The sequence below is a fragment of the Uloborus diversus genome, chromosome 10 (genome assembly GCF_026930045.1).
Source record: "Uloborus diversus isolate 005 chromosome 10, Udiv.v.3.1, whole genome shotgun sequence".
NCBI classification, from domain to species: domain Eukaryota; kingdom Metazoa; phylum Arthropoda; class Arachnida; order Araneae; family Uloboridae; genus Uloborus; species Uloborus diversus.
Window position 1 is genome coordinate 61648893 of NC_072740.1, and position 26539 is coordinate 61675431.

General features: G+C 32.2%; 1 protein-coding gene across 1 annotated transcript in view; it reads right to left on the reverse strand.

Moving 5' to 3' along the window:
* LOC129231357 (NECAP-like protein CG9132) overlaps positions 1-19174 on the reverse strand; it is a 43719-nt gene extending 24545 nt beyond the window's left edge. The window contains exon 1 of the mRNA XM_054865649.1: positions 19012-19174. Within this exon, the coding sequence (XP_054721624.1) occupies positions 19012-19097 (86 nt within the window). The 5' untranslated portion in view covers positions 19098-19174. The remainder of the gene's footprint in view (positions 1-19011) is intronic.
* Positions 19175-26539: the final 7365 nt, after the last annotated feature.

The window sequence follows — 26539 nt, forward strand, 5'->3', positions numbered from 1 at the left end:
AACATTCCAATCAGAAAATGCACTTAACACAAAAATATACTCGCGAAAATAAAAACCGAAAAAAAAAACCACCACGCTGGAAAACAATACAAACTGCTGTTGCCAAACGCGAAATTCTAAAACCAACTTCAGAATACGTTCTCGAAACTCCACCCCCACTACAGTGACGTCATATTGCTGTAGCCAATGAGAGAAGATGCCTGTTGCAGGATTTAGTGAGTTGCATTTTTTAATTTGAAATTCGTTTGCACATGCACTTTCGACGAAAAATCCGAAGTCAGATAGTTTATTTACTGTTGTTTTAAAGAAATAAATTGGATAAAAAAAAGGAATATAGGAAATATAGGACACTTTCCAAAAATATAGGACGATTTTCATACTTTTTTTTTGAAAATATAGGAAATATAGGACCACTTCGACCCCTGATTGTTATAGTGTTTTAGAAGTACCAACATTACCAGCCTGCTTCATTTTTCAAATAAGCGAGGTTATTCCAGTTTTAGTTGTTATTAGCTGCGTTCACATTAGACTTTTGTACCTTGCACTTCCCCGCTCCAACTCCAAAAATAATCAGCTTGAAAATTCACCCTTCACATAGGAAAAGAGCTTGTACCCAGTATCCGAAGAAGCAGTTTTACCCAGCATGGCTTACAAAGCTAGTAAACAAACAAGTTTTATGAAGTGCATTCTGGGTGAAAACCCCGTATTTATTTCAGTTGAAATCAAGAGGAAAAAAGATCCACATTTACCCAGCAAATAAACGGAATGCGGTTTAAAGCAAGTTTTTGCTGGGGTAAAAAAGGTCCATGTGAACAGGGCTATTAACTAATAACAGCTGTTCCAGGGTGAGGTTATATTAAGTATTTTAGAAATATTTCTATGCAAGTTTAAGTGTCTGCTATAGTGAAGAAGTAACACTTATTGATAAAGTACTTTTATTACAGTTTGTAATTAAAGTTTAATATTGGATTTAAATTTTAACATGATAATGTCTAGGACTCGACCGATGCATCGGCCTGGCCGATGCATCGGCGCCGATGGTTCAACGATTTAGCCATCGGCATCGGCATCGGCGGCCGATGCTAACTTGCAGGAAACATCGGCCCATCGGCCTTAAAAACATCGAAAAGCCGATGGAATTGGCCGATGTTTTTGAAAAAAGAAAGGACTTTTGTTGTTTTACATTTTAATACAAAGTAAAGGGAATTATTGTTTTCAAACAAAATTGTTTACTTAAATTTCAGTATGAATTTCTATAGTCACCCCTGAAAGAGTTTTTAATACTGCATTCAGGTACCAAACAAGTTAATTATTGCGTTGTTTCTTGCTGCTGAATGTATGTGTGTATCTCTCATAAGTCAAAACTTAAAAATGGTAAGCTGTAGAAGGCTAAATTTTCGCATGCGCGCACGTTCCAGTTGTGCACTTCGCTTTTTGTTTTCGATCGGGTGTTCTAAAAAGCTTATTAACCGATTTTTTGTGGCTATTAATTACTTATTTCAAAGCAAAATTAATATAGCGTCTCAGACTGACGATCATTTAGTGATATATTGCAGAACTGGAGACCATGAAAACAAATATGAGATGCAGAAACCGGTTTTGTTTCATTTTGTTAGATTTCCGTTGAACCGACGGTAATTTTTAATTTTTCGATATTTGTAATATGAACCACAGTAATACAGTCTTTTCTGTATCGCTTCGGCGGAGCTGCATGTTTGGGGCTCATCGAAATATATTTTGGGGCCCTATTTCTCAATCACAGAAGTTGTAAAACATTTATCATAAGCATTTTTGTAACTCCTACGGTGCCCCTATGTATTTGGGACCTCTCGTGCAATTGCAACATTCGCTATATTTTAAATCCCCCACTGCACGTCAAAACAAACTCGGGTGCAAGTTTTAAAAGGGTTTTTCTGCTCAATATTTATGATTATTTTGAACTCTATTTTTTTCCGACTATTTTTTGTATTTCCGAGAACACTTGCGTGCCCCTCTTCCCAATCCCTCAATTTCTGAAATTAAACTCAAGTTGTACTTCTGAGTTGTTTAAAACTAACACCATTCATAAAATTAGAGATTTTTTTTCAAGCTTTATCTATTGTTTAGGAAGAATTTAGAGCATTCATGTAAGAAATTGATTAAAGACGTTTTGAATGGTGGCATAACTCGGAAAACAGGGACTTTTGAATTTTTTCTTCGGAAGTGCTGAAGTAGATTCAGAAACTCTTCCGAGACGTTGGTGGTAGCGGTTCTGTACTAAAAGAAATTAAGTCGAAGTTGCGGCCGAAGTTTAACGTTGTGAGTTACTTTAAAATCAGAGGGTGACCCCTTTAACCCATCCTCGTCGTTTCAAGCATTTCTGAAATAATTAGCGGTTATTCATTTTGGTCAAGAAATGTCATCTTGCGTATTTCTTATACTTATTTCATCTATATTTTGTAATGCATCATCTTTTTTGCATCATTAATAGCGATCGATTTTTTTTTCTGTTGTAAGTAACTATTTTTATGTCTTTATATAAAATCAAGGAATAAGTTATTTTCGTTTTCATCATATGTTTAATAACATGTTATTGAAAAGTCTCAAGGATTTTCTACTATGCCATTTTTTAAATTTCAGAAAATTATTGTTAAATTGAAAAATTTAATTTGAATTTGCTTGTAGTGTTGCATAAAAGATTAGGGGGACCCGGGGTAAAATGGGTAGCCGGGGTAAAATGGGTATAGTTGCATTTTTCTTGAATTTATTCTACTGGACAACATTTTTTTAAATAAAAAAATATGATGAAAATGTTTACATATCAGGCAATATTTTGACTTGAGGAAAAAAAATCCAGCAACTCATTTACCAGGCTTAGCAACAATTTTATTTTTCAGAACACAAAGCAATGCGTTTATAGTGAGTGATAAACTTCTTTCTAGAAAAATTTACAGGAAGAGTTTTGGAAGTTTTTTATTTGGATTTGATAGAAAAAGAATTTTTCTAACAGAAAATTCAAAAAATAAGTAAATTTTAATATTTACAAAAATTTTGTAGTACTTTTAGTTGCACGGGGTAAAATGGGTATAGCCAACATTTTCGAGTTAAAGACATTGAATGCATGAAGATTAAAATACTTAATTATCTTTGCAAGACAAATGTTACATATTATTCATCTTTTAAACTAAAAGTATGTTTTTAAAAAGTTTTATAAATAATCACTCTTCATTTATTTGTTGTATTTTAATTACTATAACTTATACCATTAGTACTTAAAGGTATTATATTTTTTGATTATTATCGATATAGTTCATGATTACTGTAGGTTAGTAATTTACTGTAAGTTTATTATGTATATTGTTCATTGCTACACATTATAAAACATAGTAAGTATTGATAGCTAATATGCTGTTTTAATTTCCTTTTAAAACCACCAACCCCATTCCCAGAACATAGTCTAAGTACAACCTCACATACAATCACAACAGAATCCTTATGCCTCATAGCAAAGTTGTACTGAATAACTAAATCCTCCTACTATACCTCTTGGTTCACAGCCATTTTTTAGCACTGGTAAGGAAATGAAAAATTTCCAAATAAAAAAAAGTAAGAGTCTAAACAAAGGTGGGAGATGATGTAATTACAGAGCAGGTGGCTGCAAGATTGTACACAAACAGGCAGGAGACAAACAAAAGCAGAAAAAATAAATACACATAAAATAAATAAATTAAAAAAAAACATTAACAATAATTTATAAAGTAACTAATGAAGTAGAAGTGAAAACTAGTGGTTCTCCTAGTTGTTAATTCCAGCAATTGGCGACAGGGCCGTTGTTAAATTTGTGGAATTCATAGGTTTAATCACTGAAATCTCAGCTGAAAGTGAATATACTGAGAAGTTTGCTACAAAATCATCTGCCAAATTATCCTATGTGCTCCCCAAGAAAGATGACATTGATGTTGTGCAGGCATCACAAAGTTATAAAAATACTATCTCAGCCAAACTGCAAGTCTTTGCCAATGCACCTTTTTTTCATAAATTTGGTTCTGTAAACATTTTTTGTGGTTGTTTTGGATTAACGTTTTTCTCCTCTTATGCAATTATACTCAATTTGAAAAAAAATTCTCCATTAGTTACAGTGTAGTTCAACTTTAAACAGCATATACCCATTTTAACCCGGTGTATACCCATTTTACCCCGAAGCACGGGGTAAAATGGGTATACACAGGGGTAAAATAGGTATACCCCTTTACACTAAATTTAAAGCAAAAAGTTAACACAAAATATGCCCAAATTAGACCTAAGATACACAATGTATAGAATATTCAACAAAAACACAATTATATTTCATGATATTTCTGCTATGGGTCACTGAAATTAAAAATGCTGTTTTTTATACCCATTTTACCCCGGGTAACCCTAAACAATAGAATTGCTCAATATTACGTGTGCAAACATCAGATCAAGTTGTATATGTATTCAGTTATTAACTTGGTGTAAATATTGAGTTTGTTTATTGTAGCTGCGTTTTAAGAACCTCGCTCTTTTCATGGCTATTTCTTTTTTCCGCAAAACTTATGTCATTGTTATACATTTATGAAAAATGCAAACTTTTCTATTCATAAATTTTAAATAAGTACAAAAATATTCCTATTATGATTTAATAATGTAATTTATCTGTTACCTTTTTTGTTCAATTTGATGATTAAAAAATGTCGACGTGCAATCTTTCCACTTTAATTGCGTAATTTGTTGACGGTTTCATAGTTTTATTCTTATTTTTTTTTTTTTGAATGATAAAACAACATAATTTAATGTTTTAAAACTATGTTTAGTTTACCTAAATCATACAATATTACAATATTACTGAAGTCTTTGTTATGTATTCAATTAAAATAAAATCAATTGGTTATTAAACAGTATCTTTGTTTTTTCTTCCTGTTTTTTTTTTTTTTTTTTGGCTGTTGTTCTTTGTCTTCCATCATACAACACACAAAAAAGTAGAAGCATTACTACGCCCTATACAGATTGTACGTAGTACGATCCAAAAGTTCGGGGAACAAGTTGTATAAAACCTTACCCAGAATAGTTCACATTACCGAAGCACATCCACCTTCAAAAGGTCATTTTGAGGGACTATGTACTTCTGCTAGTGTTCATATAACTTTTGGAAACACTCCTGGAAGCCATTTTTCGCTACCTTCTGTGATGCAGCTTTATCTTCTCCTGACGGAAGAAAGCGGTGTCCATGTAAATGTTTTTTTTTTTTTGCTGGGAACAGGTAAACATCACACGGAGCTAAGTCCGACGAAATGTTATGTTATTTGCTTGTCATATCAGAGTATTGACCAATCGAACCGTGCATCCTCAACAAGAAAGTCGCCTTCCTCCCCACGATGAAGTTGAAGCAGCAGCGCAAGAGGCCTTACAGGAGGTTGCGACAAATGTCCAGGAGTCCTTCTAAAAGCTATACGAACGTTTGCAGAAGGCAGAAGTGCATATTTGTTCAAGGTGACTATTTTGTAGATACAGTGGCTCCCAAAAGTGTTCGTACACCCACGACTTTCAATGAAATAGGCCCCTATGGCATTGGTTAGAATTAATATTTCGAAATAGGTATTTAATTATAAGATCTATGATCTATTTTTAACAAAACTGCACGAAAATTTTTAATAAAACAAGAAAACTTAATTTTTAAAAAATCAAAAACCAAAAAGTGCCGGAAATTTTATTTTACAGAAGTCTTCGTACACTTCGGAAAAAATATCAAACAATTAGTAAATAATCTAACTTTTTATTAGTAGAATATCATGCAGTAACAATAACAGCTTTTAAAAGTCTGAGAAGAGATTTCATTGTTTTTTCTGTCTTTTTTTGTGCAATTTCTGAGTAAGTGTTCAGCCGCACTACGAGTCTTACTGTTACTAGTTCGCTTTTCGTTTCAGTGGTGTATTTTCGTAATCTAGCCACCAGATATCTCCAAATATGTTCCATTAAGTTTAAATCTGGCGATTGAGGAGAAATTTCTAAGCTTAAGGACAAGTTTTGAGGCACCAAACTTGAACGTGTGCTTCTTATCGTTAACTTGATAAAAAACAAAGTTGTTTCTGATTACCAAATTTTGGGCTAATAGTTTAAAATTGTTTTTTGAAATATTTAAGTGAACAGCATGATTCATTATTTCATCAAAAAATTCCAAATTTCCAAGTCCTGATGCTATTATACACAAAAAACACCTTCACCGTCCTAATTAACTGATCCAGTTAAGCTCTTAAGATTAAATTCCTCATTTTTTCTTCTGTTGACAATTATGCACTATATTAACCCAAAATATTGAATTTATTTTCTTCTATAAGTAAGACTTTGTTTCAAAACGTTTTGAGCATATTTATCATTTATTTTACGACGGAAAGCGTAAGTTTTCTGTTTTTCGCGCGAACGCGAAATTTTCTGCGGGAAGGGGTCCCCTTTAATCCAGCTAATCAGAGAACTTGGCGAACAATTTTAGGTGAAAATTAAACGTAAAATGTTTCATTCAATTCTGCAGAAACTTTTTCAGCGCTCAAAAGTGTATTTTTCATAATTTTTTTAACTGTAAACCTCCGATCACGCTTTGTTAACTTTGCCAGTTGACCTTTTGTTACCTTGTTTTCGATCCGATTTTTGTCTTTAAAGCATTTTATCAAGCACTTCACTATAGAATGGTATAAATTAACTAATTTAGAGACATTTCAAACCAATTTATGGCTACTGTGAGGGAAAAAAAATCAAATTTCGAATCGTGTTTGTTGTTTTCTGCGCATACCTGCCATTTAAAAATAATAAGCAGAAGCTTAGGGAATAAATAAACAAAAAATTAAAGGCAAATGACTTTACAGTTTCATTACAATGTAAAAACAATAAAAAAACCACATATAATAATTTAATCATGAATTTATTCGAAAATATTTCAGTGCACGATGACTTTTGTGGCGTATTTTTTCTCTGTCTCATCGTTTTTTGACAAATTTCAAAAATAACATTTGGCAATATTTTGAGAAAAACTACTGGGTTTTATTCAGAATGGCATAGGAATAGTGTAAAAAAAAATGGTCTTCATATTCGAATTCAGTTTTGCGTTATTTTGGTTTTACTAGAAAATTTCAAAGTGTACGAACACTTTTGGGAGCCACTGTAGATGTACTTCGGTAATGTGAACTATTCACGATATTTTTATACAACTTGTCCTCGAACTTTTAGATCATACTACTTACGTATGAGTTTTCAACTTTCTATTTCATAACGTTTTTGTGTAACGTAAGTTTACGCGCATGAAGACATCACGAAAGAATTTGCGATAATTAACTAGGGAGGCGTTCAAAATGGATATTTCGGTCATCTATATGTTCTTAGGTACATATGCGCTGGAAAAACTTGTAAAGTTTAAATTGGATGATAGTAAAATAAAAATTTAGGTCGAAATCTGATTTTTTTGGGGGGGGGGGGGATTACAATTCCTTATTCCTAGAAAGGAAGTAAAGTGAAATGAATCAATGATCCTTTAAATCCTTGACAATCTTATCAATTTATTTCTGTTAGATTTTTTTTTCTTTTTTTCTTTTTTGCCATCGGCCAAAAGCATCGGCCATCGGCCATCGGCAATCGGCCATTTGAAGGAAAACAATCGGCCATCGGCCATCTTTGAACAATCGGCCAACAATCGGCATCGGCCCATCGGCCAAAAAATGCCATCGGTCGAGCCCTAATAATGTCAAAGCAGATATTTTAGATTGGGCAAGGCTTTAAACATGCCTCCTAAAAAGAGTATATGGAGATTGAAGCACTCATTTCATATATACCCAGGGAGTTATTGCAAGTTTTACCAAAACAAGTCTGTGGAAGCAGATCACATTGTTAAATGACAGAAAATACATCACAAATTCACGTACCGACCGCAGAATGGTGGTATATGCAAAGGGGGTTTTTTGGCTTTAATTCCTCTCCCCTTTAAGGTTTGGCTTTATTTCAAAACTTAATACATTATGCAAAGTTTATTATTATTTTAAAGATTTTTTAAAATTTCTATTACATTAATTAAAGAACGTTGACAGGGCTGGGTTAGGGGCAGGGTTGCTATTTCGTCCACTTTTTTATAAAAAGTTCGGGACGCCGGAAGAAACTGAACAAAATGGACAAAACTGGACGAAATGGACAAAATTGAAAAATTAACTGATTATACATACAAAAAGTTATTGTCATGGAGTAGTAATGTTAGTATATTATTCTAATACATTTTCTATTATGAGTTAATCATTAAATTAAAATAGAATCATTAGCTTTAGAATTTCATAAATCTAAAAAAATTTTAATTACACATTGGTGCAGCTAATTTTAGATTATAATTTACTTAGATGTGAATAAGCTATTGGACATGATTATACTATTATATACAATAGTAGAAAATAAACTCAATGAGAAAGTCAAATGAAATACTTGGAGACATACATACAAAAAACAAAAAAATTATAATAATAATGGACTAAAAATATTATTATAACTGGGTCATTCCATACAGATTCAACGGATGAGTGCGCTCGACCATTTTTAATTTTTTTGAAACTCATATCCCAAAAAGATGCATATGAATGATGTTTAAAATCACTTTTATTTTTTCTCCAACCTTAACCCTTGATTTTTTAGAGGTCATCAAAAGTCATTTTCATAGTCAAAAATGGGACTTTTAGACCTTTGCATATTGGCCCAAATCTAATTGAATAACAATCACGGCAGAACATTTTACATTTTGATGTTAAAGTACATAAGATAGTAGTCTCACACACTGAGTTATGTAGCTGTAACTTAATAATTAAAATAATAGCAGCAGGCCAAAGTTCAAGGTCAAATGTAAAATTTTTACTCATTTCAAAGGATCATAACTCGCTTAGGGGATAAAAACACAAAGTGAAATAAGGCAAAAACTAATCACTGGAGTCATACTAATGGGAAAATACAACTGTAATTGTGTGTTTGTTTACCCTTTACAAATTACAGCCCCTCAAAAATCAGAAAATTGAGAAAAAGGACATTTTTAGACCCCTGTAAACCAAAAGGGGATGGAATTAAAAATAAAATTTTTTTGCCAATTAAATATTCAATTCAAGTACTATACATGTTCTATGTATTGTTTTGTGTATTTGGTTTGTAAAAAAGATACAGGTCTTTGAAATTGAGCACTTTTACTAGTTAATTCACAGACTAAAACAGAAAAAAAAGTGTGAAAACTTCATTGCACCTTCTTAAATTACATATATTGTCCTCTATATAATATATTATACTGAAAAAGCATATTTTAAGTATAAAAATAATTATTTTAATTTGATAACTTAGAAATATTTGGACATGAATGAGTAGTTCAGATTTGATTGACAGCTTAAGTAGTTAACTAATAGACTAGACTGATAATCTACACACACAAAGTTTCAATACATACAAACATATGCTCTGTACATTAACAGATCCAAATTGCCTTAAATATATGCAAAAACATTATATATACAAAATTTAAATTTTAGAAAGTGCATTTTTAATTTTTTGTTTGAGTGTAGTTTTGAAAAAATGAACTCATCTAGTAGACCTATATAGTTGTAATGGTGACTCAAGTATATGACGTTTTGGAATGCATGACCAATGCACATTCATAATTTGATACTTTGAAACTGAACCAGGACCAAGAGAATGACAGGGGTTCTAAATTTAGTGATCAACACAAGCTATGTAATAACCTTTTTGACAATAATTGGCATCTTCTTTTAATAGTCTTTTTAGTAACACACTATTCTTCATCCTACCTATTGCTAGGGGACAGTAATATTACTGTGATAATATTTAAATAGGGTGGCATAAAGCAATGATTAGATGTTGTATAGGGAAGTTTATTTGCATAGTCAAACCTTTCTTGCAGCATTTTTTCAGCTAGTTTAATATACGGGGTGATCACAAGAATACATACAATGTTTAGTAGCAAAAATGCAGAAGGTATACATTTCTGTAGAAATTAAAATGTGACTTGTAATAGTTCTCCTTGCAAGCTAGTCTTAGTAGCATCAAATCTTTACACGGTTCCTCTGATTTCCTTACATTGTCCATTACCATGTGATATTGCATAGAAATGCCATTCAGCTCTCAAGTTGACATCTGTTTCGTGATTACATAAATTAACAAAGTTCTTTCTATTTTTGTTGTGTATTTGAGTAAAGTATACGCCACATACTGTGTCACCATCAGAACTATAGTACTACTGTGCAAGTTCATTTTCTTAAAACTACACTGACACAAGAAATGAAAAACGCACTGTTTTTTCCTTTCAACTATGTAGATAATGTTTTTGAATGTGTTTAGGCAAGTTACATAAGTTAATGAATATGTTTGTATGAATTGAAAATTTGTGTGTGTGTAGATTATCAGTATAGTCTATAAATTAACTACTTAAGCTGTAAATCAAGTATGAACTACTCATTCATGTTCAAATATTTCTAAGTTATTAAATTCAAATAATTTTTTTTATACTTACAGTATGTTTTTTTAGTACAATATATTATATAGAGCACAATTTACGTAATTTAAGAAGGTGCAATGAAGTTTTCACTTTTTATTTCTGTTTTAGTGTGTGAATTAACTAGTAAAAGTGCTCAATTTCAAAGACCTGTATCTTTTTTACAAACCAAATACACAAAACAATACATAGAACATGTATAGTACTTAAATAGAATATTTAATTGGCCAAGAAATTTTATTTTTAATTTCATCCCCTTTTGGTTTACAGGGGTCTAAAAACGTCATTTTTCCGATTTTTGAGAAGCTGTAATCTGTAAAGGGTGAAGAAACACACAAAAACAGTTACATATTCTTATTAGCATAGTTCCAGTGATTAGTTTTTGCCGTATTTCATTTTGTGTTTCCGTCCCCTACGCGAGTTATTCCCCTTTGAAATGAGTAAAATTTTTACATTTGACCTTGAACTTTAACCAGTTGCCATTATTTTAACTATTAAGTTACAGCCACGTAACTCAGCATGTAAGACTATCATGTTATGCACTTTAACATCAAAGCATAAAATTAACTGCCATAAATGTAATTCAAATAGATTTTGGCCAAAATGCAAAGGTCTAAAAGTCCCATTTTTGTCTACAAAAATGACTTTTGATGACCTCTAAAAAATCAAGAGTTAAGGTTAGAGAAAAAATAAAAGTGGCTTTAAACATCATTCATATGCATCTTTTTGGGATATGAGTTTCAAAAAACTTGAAAATGGTCGAGCGCACTCATCCGTTGAATCTGTATGGAATGACCCAACTGTTATATTTTTCGAGTTTTAATTGATGTCACCCCATAGAAAAATATTTATGTACTCAGAATATTTTATGGATAAGTTAATGTCATACAAATTAAGAAAAATTACTACTTTAGTAGGGTTGTGGGTACTCTGAACAGTGTACCGGAAGAGGCTATAATAAGCAAGAGGGTAGATAGCTTTAAAAGGGCCATTAATCTTCATTGGGGACTAATAAATTGACTAGGGAACATAGGCGGATTTAGAGCCGAGTTCCTGGGGGGGGGGGGGGCAGCATTTTTTTTTTTTTTTTTAGCTTTATCAGTTGCATTGATTACAACTGGCTGGATTTAGACTTAGCGTGCCTCTAAGCTATTTCAGGGTTAGGGTCTCTTTAGTAGTCTAGTCAACTTCTCCATCGGTGGCAAAAAAGGCCATTTTTTAAAGCGCCCCCCCCCCCCATGCATTATACATGAGGTCTAAGGTGGAAAATGGAGTCCCTTCTAAGTAGGGAATAGAATATCTTCAATTTTAGGGGGTCCGGGGGTTTCTCCACCGGAGGAATTTTTGTAAAATAGATATAAAATTCTGCATTTTGAAGTCTTAGAAGGGGTAATTGGAACTACTAAAATCTCGGAGACAAATAGCAAAACAATCTTTTGCAAATTACGATAATACACAGTAAAAATTGTTTTCGGGTTGACAAATCAATTACAACAGTTCTCAGAGAGAAAAAGCGAGAAAGAATAGAAGATTATGCATTGTTATTTGCTTTCTTTGGCTGTCGGTTCAATTCAATCAGCTTTTGATCACGCCTCCAACCCACCGACAAATACAACAGTGAATTAAATACAAAATGATCAATAGTAAAAAAATGCTTTAAAAGAAATGGTGTCTAGATTTAGAAAATAGGCCCATTTGGACAGTTCATAATTTATACACTTGATAAGAAATAAAGTTGAAGCACACTTTGCTTAGGAATTTCAAAGACTCATCTAATCCGTTTCAAGGACTTGAGAACAGTTAAAATTATTCAAGGCACTTAAATTAGCCTTTCCAGTCTCTGAAATTTAGTACTTGATTGTACTGTTTTACAGTATTGTTCTAACTTTGTAAGAAACAACTATTTTAAGCTTGGGGCTTCGGTGGCCAAGCGGTATTGCTCAGCAACTGCTTGCATGCAGAGAGGCACAGGTTCGATTCCCCCATACTGCCCTGGGTGTTCTTCTGATTTCCTTGTATTGTAATAAATCTGAATTGTGCTATCTGTCAAATGTGTCTGAGCAAAAGTCGGACTTCCCACCTAAAATGGGGTTCAGTCAAATGGAAGCCGCTCATATTAGCCTCAAAAGTGGATTAACGCCTCTGTTATTCATTACCTTGGGTGCTCCAAGGGCCATCAGAAACAGCAACAACATTTTAAGTTTAAAAGAAAAAAAAAACTATTGATTTCTCATTACAACAACTTTTTATTTTCAATTACAAGTAGTGCAAAAAACGAAAAAAAAAGAGGTAGTGTTTTTTTTCCTTCTGGGATGAACAGATTAACAATATGCAGAAGAAGTAAGATAAACGTAAGTAATACTGAGTTTTTTTCGAGTGAAGAATTTTATAGCTAACGCGAATCTCACGCCCACAACACGAAAATTACAAAATAATTTCCAAAATTACTGCATTCGGGATTAAATAAACAGCAATATATGAAACATGTGAGTCACAAAAATTCATCTCAAGTAATATGCTGCAGAAACGTGAGAACCATGATTTTTATATTTTTGATGCAGGATGTGGCAAGGAGCTAAACTTGACACATTTCGGCATTTCTCCCCCCCCCCCTATTATTTGCTATAATTTTTTTAATTTATGGTTTGTATCCACACTTTTCCAAATTTTCAAGGTTTTCAAGCACTTTAAAATGGAATTTGTTTTTTCAAGTACTTTTCTTCTTTTCTTTAAAGAACAAATCATGAAATTTTCCAGAGTTGGGGGCCTTCAACAAAGCGGGTGCCCCTCAACTATAGCTTGTTTAGTTTATAGGTAAATTCAGTTTTTTTTTTAAAATCTTTGTCTTAGTTTCCAATTTGTTGAAACAGTTGTTGATTATTTTAAGTATAGCGGCTGATTACTTATATTTTCTCTCATATATTTGCTCGAATGGTTTTCAATTCAAAGTAGTAGTTTTCAACACATTTCAACAACCTGGTAACAACTTCACTCTTTGTAATACAGTGTACGGTGCCCCCCCCCCCCCCATCAGAAAAGGACAGTCGCTATTCTCTTCATTTTCACTTCTGAACTTTTCAAAAAAAGAAAAAAAATCATGATTTTTTTCTTTTCACATTTTTGAAGGTGTGTTGTTACCATGTATAAAGTTCTCCCAAGACTGGGGGGGCATGCCCCCCTCGCCCCCCCATAAATCCGCCCATGCTAGGGAACAGCCTAGTCAGAGCCTGTTGCTGATTATCACATTTGTATTTGTATTGCAAGAACAGATTTCACTTCATGCCAACATTTCTTTGATTAATATCATGTACTTTTTTTTTTTAAATATGATTTTTAATGTTTTGAAACTCCAACCTTTAAAAACTTTTTATTTCTGCTTTTTAATTTTATAAATGTGCTTATTTTGGGCAATAAACCTCCATATCATAGATAAACATCTTAAAATTTACAGCTGATGTGCTTGTTTTATAAATGCTATTATATGCATTATAATTTGTTTTAATACTCATTTGATTTATTAACACACTTACATAAACTTCAACTGATCTTACATTTTTTATCTTAACAGAAGAAATAATAACTCTGCTACACAGACTAACTAACAGAAGAAAAATTAAATAAATCATATAACTGCTACTTTTACGCAGTTATGCGATTCAGAAATTAAAAAAAAAAGTATTAGTCCATGTACAGTTATAAGATATTTTCTTTTTTTAAATTAATATTTTTATAGTTAATTTGGCACTTTTAATCTGAAATAAAATTGTTACATTGCTAATAATTTTAGGAATATAAAATAAAAATGTATTATATTTAGTTACTTTGGTGTGTTAATGATGTATTAACACATTATTAAAATATAGTACATAGCTTTTGGCTATTTTTACTTATAAATAAACAATATTACTGTGACTAATATAACTTTTATATTTAAAACACCAAAGTTGAAAAAATAAATATTGAAAATATAAAAATATCATGATATTTTCGAAATAAATAATGGATATATATTGTGATATATCATGATACATATCGACCGATATATATCGGCGAACCCTGACTAAAGTAGAAGTTTTTCTTAATTTGTATGACATTAACATATCCATAAAATATGCTGAGTACATAAATATTTTACTATGGGTGACATCAATAAAAACTTGAAAAATATCATAGTTATAAAATATTTTTAGTCTATAAATTTTTGCTTTGTATGTATGTCTCTAAGCATTTCACTTGACTTTCCCATTGAGTTTATTTTCTACTTTTGTATATAATAGTCTAATCATGCCCAATAGCTTATTCACACTGTTAAATTTTATTACTTTTAAGTAAATTATGATCTAAAATTAGCTGTACCAATGTGTAATTAATCCTTTAAGCAGTTTGCCCATACAGTGCATGTGCTACCCGAAATTGGACTCATCTGGTTTACCCGTACGGCGTACGGGCATCAATATTTTCTCCTTTCCTTTTCTGGTTTGCCCGCATTTTTCATTATTGAAAGAGACTATTTAGTATTTTTATTTTTCAACAGATGGCATGGCTTGTCACTGTAAATAAAATGCTTTTCATCTGGGTTTTTCTATGTAGCGGGAAAGCAGGAACTTTTCTTTGAAATTTTTGTTCGACTGTACGCCGTGCTTGTGAATCTTATGGAAATTATGGATGGAATAGACGACAAAAATACTTTCTTGTTAGATGATGAACAACATTCTGATACAGATATTTCATCTAATTTTTTGGATTATTCCTAAGATGACTCCTGCAGTGAGCTCAGCTCTGATAAAGATTCGACTGCAAGAATTTTTACCAAGGTTGATGTGAAAAATCCACCTGTTCCGTGTCCTCAATTTGAATTTTCTGGTATTCCCTCTGTGCACGTACAATTTGACAACACTTCCGATTGTTTGACAATTTTATGAAACATTCATTGATTTTTCACTCATGAGTAAAATTGTGGAAGAGAGTAGTGGTTTACTATTTATATTTTCAAATATACTTTTAAATTTTGGCAGACAATTGTTTTCTGACAGTAAAATATGCAATACTTGCTATAATAAAGTTCTTGCATTAACCCGTAACAGGGGAGGTGAAAAAGTAGGACGTATTACCTCTCTATTTAAAAATTTCTTAAAAACTGTGTACATAAGATACATTCCTGTAATTTGCCTCAGATGTTCTTTGAACTTTTATTAGCACAGGAAAAAAATATTTTTGAATCGAAATACACATTTTCCGGAGGACATTTTGCTAGTCTTACGTTTTTCTAGAAAAATCACATGCTGCAGTAAATAATGTACTACTCACAATAAAATGAATCTGTTATTTATTAATGATTTCATTTTAGTTATTAAATACATAAAGACATTTTAACACCGGAAAATTGATTACATCACCTTACTGAAAAATTTTGACATCACCTAAACTATTAGTATATCGCGTCGTATTTCCAGAAATAATTAAGTTCTCACTGTCCCTTTAGCAGGGGTCTGTCCAGGATTTTTCACAGGGTCCGTTTTTTGTGAAAAATCAAATAATTTTGTGGAAAATGATATAATTTTGTGAAAAACCAAATAATTTCGCAAAAAAAAAAAAAAAAAAAAAAAATTGTTAAAACGAAATTTTACAATTTAGAGATGGCACAAACTGCATCAATTAAACTTAAAGTTGAGTCTTTTACTCTTCTATGTCGAAAAAATCATTCTGGAGTGTTTATCTGATATTTGGCCGGGGTGGGGGGGGTGGGCATCGCTCTCTCAAGTATCAATATTTATCTACCATTCTACATTATGTTAAATTATACTAGAAATATTTCTGTACAGTATTTAAAATAACTGTAACAAAAAAAAATAAATAAATAAAATAAAATTCAGAATAGGGTTCAGCATTTAACTTTTTGACCCAAGACACTCTCAAAAAGCACAGAATTTCGTTTAAAACTTATAAATTTCGTGATTTTAACAAAAATAAAAAGATATTTTAATTGTTTATCTCTTAACAAAGCGTAATAAACATCAAAAATTCGAAAAATCGGATTCCCATAGCGGATGCAAAGAGATCGCAATTCTCAAAGTGAAGGCATCAAAAGTATAAAAACGGCTTGTAAAAGAAATATTTTTGATAAAATTATTTTAAAATTGCATTTTAGAGTCCTTTGATAAACATTTCATTAATATCTGTGGACACAGTTGACGCAAAAAAAAAAAAAAAAAATAAAATAAAATAAAATAAAAAAAATAAAATAAACCATCTATTCAGCATTTTAATTTTTGACTCATAACAGAAAATTGAATTTTGCTTTAAAAACTTGAAATGAGAGTTCCAACAGAAATAAAGAGACTTTTCATTTATTTGCATCCTAATAAAGCAAAGTTAGCTTGGAAAAAGAACAAAATATGATTCTCATATCGGATGTTAAAAGATTGCATTTTTCAAAATGTAGACAACTAAAGAAAAAAAAAACGGTAATTAAAAGCATTTATTTAAAATTAATCATCCTTGTTAGCATCGAAAAATCAAAACTCATATAATTTTCTCCCAAAATAACAATTAAACATCGCACCGCACCGCAAAAACGCAAATATTGACAAGCTGGTAAAATGATAAGAATATTTTCTAATCAAGTCATTATAAAGGTTCAACGCCAGACGCTAAGTGGTGATAATTTTGAAGTTGGTAACCCTATCTGAAGAGATCATATTTTTTCCCCACCCTTACTATCTATCCCTTTGCAGTTCTAAGCTCATTTCGCAGATATATATATTATTATTGTTTATTAAATCATGAGCGGGGAGAAAAGTGCTTACCAGTGCCTTTTCAGAAAAGTTTATTACAACACCGCTGCTAATTAGCTGTGATAAAACAAACAACCATTATATTTATTTGGCAGTAGCAATTACTTATCACTTGCAGGAGCATCGCAAGAGTGCCGATTTTTTTTTTTTTTTTTCAAAATTAGCCGGTTTAGTATAAGCTGATCCCTCTAATTTGACTTAAAAAAAGGCTCCAAAAATTATTGGTTTATACACAGAACTATGGTTTATACACTGAAATATGCGTTATTTTGCTTTTGCTCTTTCAATAAACAATTTGTGAAAGATCCGATCTTGTTTATCATAATTTTGTGAAGGGTCCATTTTGTTTGATCGGGATTTTGTGAAAGGTCCGTTTTGGTTGATCGGATTTTTGTGAAGGGTCCGTTAACGGACCCAAATATCCTCTGGCCAGACCCCTGTTTAGCATTAATTGCGTACCTTTTAAGAACATTTAAAACAAATAGCAACCTTATTTCCAACAGTTTACATCTCTTCCGCATAATACGGATCAAATAAATAAATCCATATTCACGGTGCAAACGTTAAAAGCCGTGTCTACTACTGCTGAAAGTTGTAACACTGAAGGGGAGGTCTCACAGACCACTCCTAAAGAATGCAATGAAATTTAAACCAGATGCACGTGCCAAAAGATACTGATAAGCAAGGGGGGGGGGGGGGTGTTCAAGGTCACAAAATAAAAAGTTATTGGGAAAAACCATTCATTCAATCTGACTGAAAATGAAGTAGGGGTGGTGGGATAAACTTTTAAGCAGTGTGTAAGACCCCACCTTAACAATTTTTTTTTTGCAAAACAAGCATTCTACATAGAAACAAAATTAAAACAAATAATTGATTAAAGGAATTAAAAAGTATACTTTTACTGAAGATTTATCTAATTTCTTTTTTATATTTGATTTTAGAATACAAAGATATGCAGTCTAAAAGCTGTCGATTTTATTGTACTTTTTCTTTAAAAAATGGTACTATTATATCCAAAATTCTTTTCTTTTTGGAGTTGTTTCATGCAATGCAATGAAGAAAAAAAGTATCCCCCCCCCCCAGCAAATACTGAGGCAACTTTGAATAAAAGTAACATATGACTCATCCTCCTAAACCCAGTCCAATAAAAGTGCTACTTCCAACGCTCTAAAAGTAGCACTTTTATATTCCCAGATATCATTTAACACATCTTCAATTTGCATTAATTGTCTCAAGAATATTCATTATCAATTCAGAATTTCCGAAAAAAATCTGTGGTGTTGTGAAGTGTTTAGTGAAACTTATTGTAGAAATTTAACTGTTCATTAAATTTTTTGACGAGATAAAAATGCTAAGTGAAATAGCGGACCAACAGGTCCCACCTCCCCTTACAATGTTTTACTACCAAGTATGAGAAATTCTGAACTCCTAAGAAATGAAATTAAAGCTCAAAAAGTTTATAAATTTTAGATTGTTCGATTCCTCTGTCCCTTTAAATGATTCGCAGAAGTTCAAGTATTATATGTATCAAGCTCGGTCTAGCATTCATATTTAAGATTCTTAATAATTTCATGAAAGTACAAAATGCTAAGCGTTATGATGCTCCGGACGTTAAATACATTTCGGATTTTTGAGTATAAGAGATTTTTTATTAAAGCATTATCATTCGTGTATGAGTAATTCAAAAAGTAAACTTAAATTTGTTACCTGTATCCACGATTTGTAGCTCTCGGGGGAATTTTGAACACAAAAACTTCATGTTTAATAAGCAAAACTGTTTCGTAGTCATCCATAGTCCGAAAGAGAAACAAATACTAAGATTAAATTAGCCACAAATGTAATTTTTGAGAGACGATTTTTATTGTATAAGATTTTTATTTTTGATATAAATAATAATAACTATTTCCGGAAATTTCCCAAATTTGAAATGTTCTTCTTCCTGAACTTCCGTTTCGGGTGGCGTTCGCCGACCGGTAGCTGGTCGACCGGTACCTAACCGTTGCGTTCTATGAGAGCTACCGATAGCTGGTTGCTACTAGAGTCCCTAGTTGCTACTCATGTCGTTCTATGAGCGCCACTGGTTGTTCCACCGGTCGACCGCAATTTAAACAGGTTGATTGGCTGATTAAATCACGTGACATTTTCGACTAATTATAAGTATTTTCCACCTGCGTGTTATTCCGCTGCGCAAGTAACCAGTGATGAACCGAAAGCTTTCGATGAAGCATTGGTTGGTTAACAACCGGTTAGTAACCACTGACATTGGCTGTCATGTGATCAACCTTCGGTGGCTACCGGTTGAGGTCGTCGAATGTAAGCTCAGAATGGCGAGGCGTACGGCATTTAAAAAAAACTTAAGAAAAAAATTCAATTTCACTACTCTAAATATTTCTAAAAGGAACACTTTCAGTTAGTCAAGAGGAATTAAAAATTACGAAAAGGTCTAACATCATTAAATATGTAACTAGGCAACGTGCGGAGTTTAAAGCAAAATCATCATCAACAAGAACCTCCCACATCACGGGACATTCAAGGGCTATGTTCGCATAGAACAACCGGTTGGCCATGGTTAACCGGTGACTATATGCGCGTTTTCATAGCAGGGGTGTCCACCAGTAGCGGATTTTTTGGGGGGGGGGCGGTGGGGCAGGGCTCCCCCCCAAAAGGTAGAAATTAATGTAACTATTTCATTTTTTTAAATTACTTCTCTATGTAGCATGAAGAAATGTTTAGTTGTTTAAAATAGCACAAAAGACACAAATCTTACTTGAATAAAAGTATTTTTGTTTGCTAAAGTAATACTGGAGTCAGAGACCAAACCGTAAAAAGAGTCGGAGACCAGAGCGGCAATTTAACTTACTGATTTCGAATTCAAAGGAACGTAATATCGCCATTCGTCTATCAATTCTTCTTTGATGGAATCTAATTGAATTTTTTAAAAAAATGTGTGAAAATGTGCCTAGAAAAGTCATTTCAATTCAGGAAGCTATTTGCGAAATAATAGATTTATTTTTTACAGCATATAAAAAATGCAAAATGAAGTAAATAGCATGATAGTTTCTTGCCAAAATCATAATATTAATTGAAACGGCATGTAATGTTTAAATTTTTAAGAACAAATCAGCAGCTGATTTGAAATTCGCAAGGAGTAGCTCCTGATTTTTTAAATAAAGCCTATATCTTATAAAGCTATAATTATATAAAGCTATATTTATTTTAACTTCTATAATATTTTACAGTTAAAATATAAATTTATTTAAAAAACCCAAATGAGGTATGGTTTTTTTTAATAACCCAGGTAGCACAAACCATCGGATTTACGTTGGAGAAAGGTTGAAAATGCATCGCAATAGTTGGAAATATGTTTTGGTTAGATTTTGGTTTTTTTCATACCCTCATCCGATCATTCGAAGCATCGGAGGATGGTTTAAAACCAACCTATATCCGACTAAACGCATTCCCAACTTATTTCTAACCTTCAAACCTGTTTCACATTTACGCCCATTTATTGCAAGCTCGTTGCTGATTAGCACGTTCAGCGAAGCGTGCGTAATGCGTTCCATAAGCCCCCCCCCCCCTGCAGTTTTGTTAAGACCCCAGGACTTGAAAGGGGTGAGGGAGGGGTGCGCCGGAGCATAGCCATTTTCTTCTTCATTCCAGGGTCTCATACACATTCACACGTGTCGTACTTGCTAACGGCGAGTGTTGAATCCTCGCAAGTACTCAAGTCTTTCAAAGTACTAAATCAATTCATTTTTCCAACTATTTTTCTTTCTTTCAATAAATTTAAAACTAAAAACATTTTTTTTGTGTGTGTGTGTGTGTGTGTGTGATTATTAAATGCATTCTACATTTATTTGTTTTCCAAGCACGACAAATCATTGTGGGTGTGCAGGCCCAGATTTTTTCGTTTTAAACTACTTGAATTTTTTCTACAAATTCGTTTTGGCAGGGGTTTTTAGGGGGAGGTTGTTTCTAGGGGTATTTTCTCTTTTTCGGGGGGGGGGGGGGTCTCCGATAAATCAAAATTCTTAAAATTTTTGCGCATATTCAAACTGGTTTTTTTTTTATAGATGCTGTAACTAGTTTTATGGAGAATTTTGTGAATGCTTTGAATTCGTTTCAGAATTTCGTGTTGTTCTTTGTTTAGCTTCGGTAATTTTAAACGCATAATATTTAAAAATAGTTTCCTCATCATACAAATTACATGTGCAATTTACCATAGAAATAAAATTGTGTCTTTGAATGAGCTAATAATAAAAAAAAAAAAAAAAAAGAAAAAAAATCAGTGAACATGAACTTTTGAATGAAATGGGAGAGTATAACAGTTCGACAAAACAATAAAATAAGTACTTTTCATAATATTCAAGTTTCACCCACGTCATTTTAATTGCTATGAAGATTTACTAACTAAATGTTTACGCATATGCTTTTTTTTTTTTAATTTTTATTCTTATTTCAGGTCAAAGCAAAATTGAACCTTCAAACAAGCTAGGTTATTTTTCATGGCAGAATTTTAAAGTCAAAAATTTTATTCTGTCTTAAGAAAAACCTTGCTGGTAATTAATATTTCCTGAAAAAGAAAAAAAGAAACTAATGTATGCTTATGAAGCTAATTTTGGAGTAATTATTCAGAAAAATAAAAGGTAAGAATTATCAATATCTTAATTTTTGTTCATATTTTATTGAAACGTTTGTAAATGATAGGGAAATGATAAATTGTATTAAATTCAGCCATTTTATCATTTTATCTTAATATGACTGAAAATTATTCTTTACACTCGTTCTTCTAAGAGCACTTCGTAATACTTATTTTATTAATGAAATGCTACAATTAAGGGGCCGCTGGAGAGAGCCTCGGAAGTTTCGAAGTCAATGTTAAGTCTACGGTGAAGTTTCCTCCCGATTGTTAATTCGCATTTCAATATTTTGAGATAATTTTTTCTGCATAACATTCTTCACAGCAGTACAAATAACGCGTCTTTTTTAATTTTTCATTTTCTGTTAAAATTTAATATTAAATGGCTGTTAAATTTATGAGTTGACAAAAGAAGAGGTGCTTTCTGTTTAAACGCTTCATAAATAATCAAGATCTAACATTTGCTCAAATTGAAAAACTACGCGTTACTCTTGAAAGTTTGGGCTATTCAGGGATACCTTTCTTTTAATCATACTCAAATTAGGATAAGAGTAATTGGGAGGGGAAAACTGGAAAATTTTGCAAAAATTGACGAATTTCCGTGTTAACCACGCCTCACGCCGGTGACAATAGAGAAAGAGGGGACAGCTTCTTTATCCCCTGTTGGGGTGGGGCAAGGAGATCGTCTTCAGGCAGTCTTCAGGGTAATAAAAAACATGTGTTTAGGGGGAGGGGATGACAGCAATTAAGGGTTGAATGAGCGAGAGCATTTATTTCCTTCGAGTCTAAACTTGGAGTAGACTATTTTTTGAGCTTCGCTACGCAACTTTTTCCTTGCTTACATACAGATTTGGAAATACAGATCCTAGCAGGGGGGAACCCGCCCCCACGTAATTCAAATAAATTTGAAACTTTTTTTTAGCGAAAATATTACACTATCTAACAATAGGTTTGCATTTTAACTTTGCGTAATTGCCATATTATCAACTATATTTTAATGCAAAACAAAAACTTTCTTTCAGAAAAAATGTATCAGAAGTGTAATATGCAAATAAAATAAAAGGTGTCATAATTATGTGCCCATTAAAAGTGATTACAATGAACTTTGAAGAAAAGCATCAACAGTCTTTTGTGCAAATAAACAGTTGCATTAACTAGGATGAAATACTGTGAAAGTACTTATTCTTACGAGCCTAAATTTGAGCGAAATTGAAAAAATCTACGAATTTCTGAGTTGCAAATTTTGCGAATTTTATATGAACAGAATTATTCTGTAAAAAATTATTTCGCGAGGTTTAAATTTTCGTGATTACGACTAGCTCTGAAAAATTGCGAAAATGAAAGCCTCGCGAAAATAAGTGCTTTTACTCAAAGTCATCACATAAATACGTTATCCTGAATCACTATTGATCTAATGAACTAATTTTCACGTGCTGAAAATCTAACTTCATGGTTCGAAAAGAGCCTTATGTTATTTAAAAAGTTCTATTCGGGAATTAATGCACCACTAAGTGCTTATAGTCATACTTTTTTTCTGAGACAGCAATTAGGAAACTGAGGTGCCCCGCGTGGGAGCACAGAGCGATTTGAAGTAAGGTACAATAAGACACTGAGAATGCTCATAATCAGTTATATTATCACACTATTTTATAAATATTGAATACAGGTTGATATATAGTAAATGTTACACAAAACATTACAAGACTAAAAGCTAGTTATAACGATAATTTTTTTTATAAAATAACGTTTGATGCATCACAAATTGAAAAAAAAAAAAAAAAAAAAAAAAACATCCAATAAGACATTAGATGATAAGAAAATGGGAATTATAGAATGTAAGACAATCAAATCTTCATTGTCGAGAAATTATTATATCGTTGGCCACCGCAATTGGCCATACCTTTTCAGTGTTGTTACCAGTAACCAGCTTGAACTCGAAATAAGACCTTTTGATAGTGAACCAAAAAACTGTTTGTGCTTGAAAAACTACTTTTTTTTTTAATTTATAAATAATTTGCTTTTAAAATATTTTTTAAAAAACTTTTTACATAGTTTATTGGTTTTAAAAACATAATAGGGTTTTTTCCTTCAGTCAAAAGTATGTACTACTTTTAGTTACTGAAATTGATAGAATAAGCAAAAATAAATAAATAAATAAATAAATAACATGGAGCAAGAAAAAAACTTTCATTACCCAACGTTTAATTTTTAATTAATTATTTTAAGTGTCCAATTTTAAAAGTAAGGCGGGGTCTTTATGGCGTCACAAATGATGTACTTTGGCGCATCTGTCTACCGCGTTTCCACGTTATGATAATCAAGAAGCGAATTAAATATTGCGCTCAACGTTTGCTCTCAACCATATCGTTGCCAGCACACGTGAGTAGAGATGCGAATTAAATATTTCGCTCTGTGAATGGCAACAGTAAATGGCATTTCATCATTTATGATATCATCGGCAGAAGCGTAAACAATGAAAGCGCACCGATTAAAATATCTTTTTAAAAATATAAACTTAGTCAAATCCTTTAAAAAATGGTCAGATCCCATGTTTTTAAGCATACTCTTTTGGGAAAAAATACTTTTAACATTTTGGAAACGACCCCATTTGAGGAAATTAATATTTTTAATTTAAATGTAGTTTTCATAGTAAGAATGATTGTGTACAATTTTCCTCTGCTCCATCTTTTTCATACATATTGTTTGTTTGTAATTTTGCTGTAAGCTATTCAATTGTTTTTGAGGTACCTATTGCGTTTTAAATTTAAAACTTTCATAGATTCATTCATTTTGAATGAACCTATGATCTGAATGACGAATGAATCTACATTTGAACGATTTAATCTGATTAATAATCAGATATAGACAAAACCTAAACCCATCATCAAGCCTGCAGTTTCAACATAGGCGAATGTAACTTTTTTTTTCTTTTTCTAAAATCTTTTTGTATAACTTGTGTAACAGGTATGCCGGTGGGATATTTTAGTGCTCCGTAATTATTTTAAAATATATCCTAAAAACTGTACCAATAAGTGCGCCACGAAGTGTTAAAAAAGTGCTTTAAAATGTATGCTGAACAAAATACATGTTCCAAAAAGCGTTATCCGAAGTGTTCTCAAAATTATTCAAAAACGTTCTAAAAAGGGGGACACGTGTCCATACTTTAAAAGTATTTTGAAAAGTGTTCTCAGGAAGGTTGAATTACCTATTTCAAAAAATGTGTTCTCAAACAGGGGACAAGTGTCCATGCGCAAAAAGTGTTCAAAAAGAGTTTGATTATTTGCAGTGCACTAGGAATCAGCAAGAGGTCCAAGCCAAGAAAAATTTCTAGGAGAGCATGTGATTTCTTGCATAAAGCTCTGCTCCATAAGCCGTACGTTTCTGCCAATATCCAGTTTTGTAAAAGCTTTTTTTTTTCTGCGTCGCGATTAAAATGACAAAATCACCAAGTTAGTATTTTCATTGCTCGCGACCTGAGATGTTTGCAATACTGATATTTGGATGCCTCACTTGCCAAATCGACTAACTCCATAAAACAAAAGGTAGAGACTAGTTATGAAGAAGATGGTGCTATATCCATATGAGTAAATAGGTCCTCATGGTACATTTTCTGACATCACATGGTCAGAAACGTACTAAACCAAAACTTTAATATAATTTCACATGCTAAGCATTGATGAAGCACTATGAAGCACTATTAAAGCAGAAATGAGGATTTTTTTTAGAAGGTGGAGAGAATCGATTTGGCAATTGAGACATCCATTTGGTGATCCTGATCAACTTTCGGGGTAGAAGAACCTCTTGTATAGCAACAGCTCTATGCAAGGTAGGTTTTTCACAATTTGCTGGCAAAGTAGGTTACAAATTGCATTTTTACAAATTCCAACCGTACATCACCGGCTTGTTATCTGCTGAGAGAATAGTTTTCTGAAGTTAATTTTTCCTCGTTTGTAGCCTGTTGCTTTATCCAAAAGGTATGCAAGTGGCATTTCGATAGCTCAAATAATTGCTGAATTATCTTAGCTGAAAAACCAGCCAAAAATTGATTTCGTCAATTTCGTCTCAATTTCAAAAAGCAATATCTCAAAAGGGTACTCTTATTTTAGTTTTCATTCACATCATTAAAAAGAGCACACTTTTATTAACTAAGAAACGTTAGTTTCATTTTCGAGACGCACCCAATAAAAAAGAATAATGTACGTAATTAAAAAACATGTGCGTCATTTCATGTGAAATCAACAAAAAATATTAGATCTTACAAATTCGTGTCAAACAATTCTAAATAAATAAATAAATAAATAAATATATATATATATATATATAATACTGGATCTACTGAAAAAGAAAAGAAAAAAAAGGGGAGGGGGATCTATTGTAGCCGAGTTTTGACAGGAAATAAAATCTGTTTTAAATATTTTAGACCGTTAGTTTTTGTGTGAGCGTCCCTCCAACAGCCCGAGAAATGGTAAAAAGTGACATTCCGGTTCCTGGAAACGAAGTAAAATATATGTGTTAATTTGAAAGTAGTAATTTCAGGTAAAAAAAAACTCGATAACAGGACGAAGCCATTTCCTCAAATATTTTCCATGGTATTAC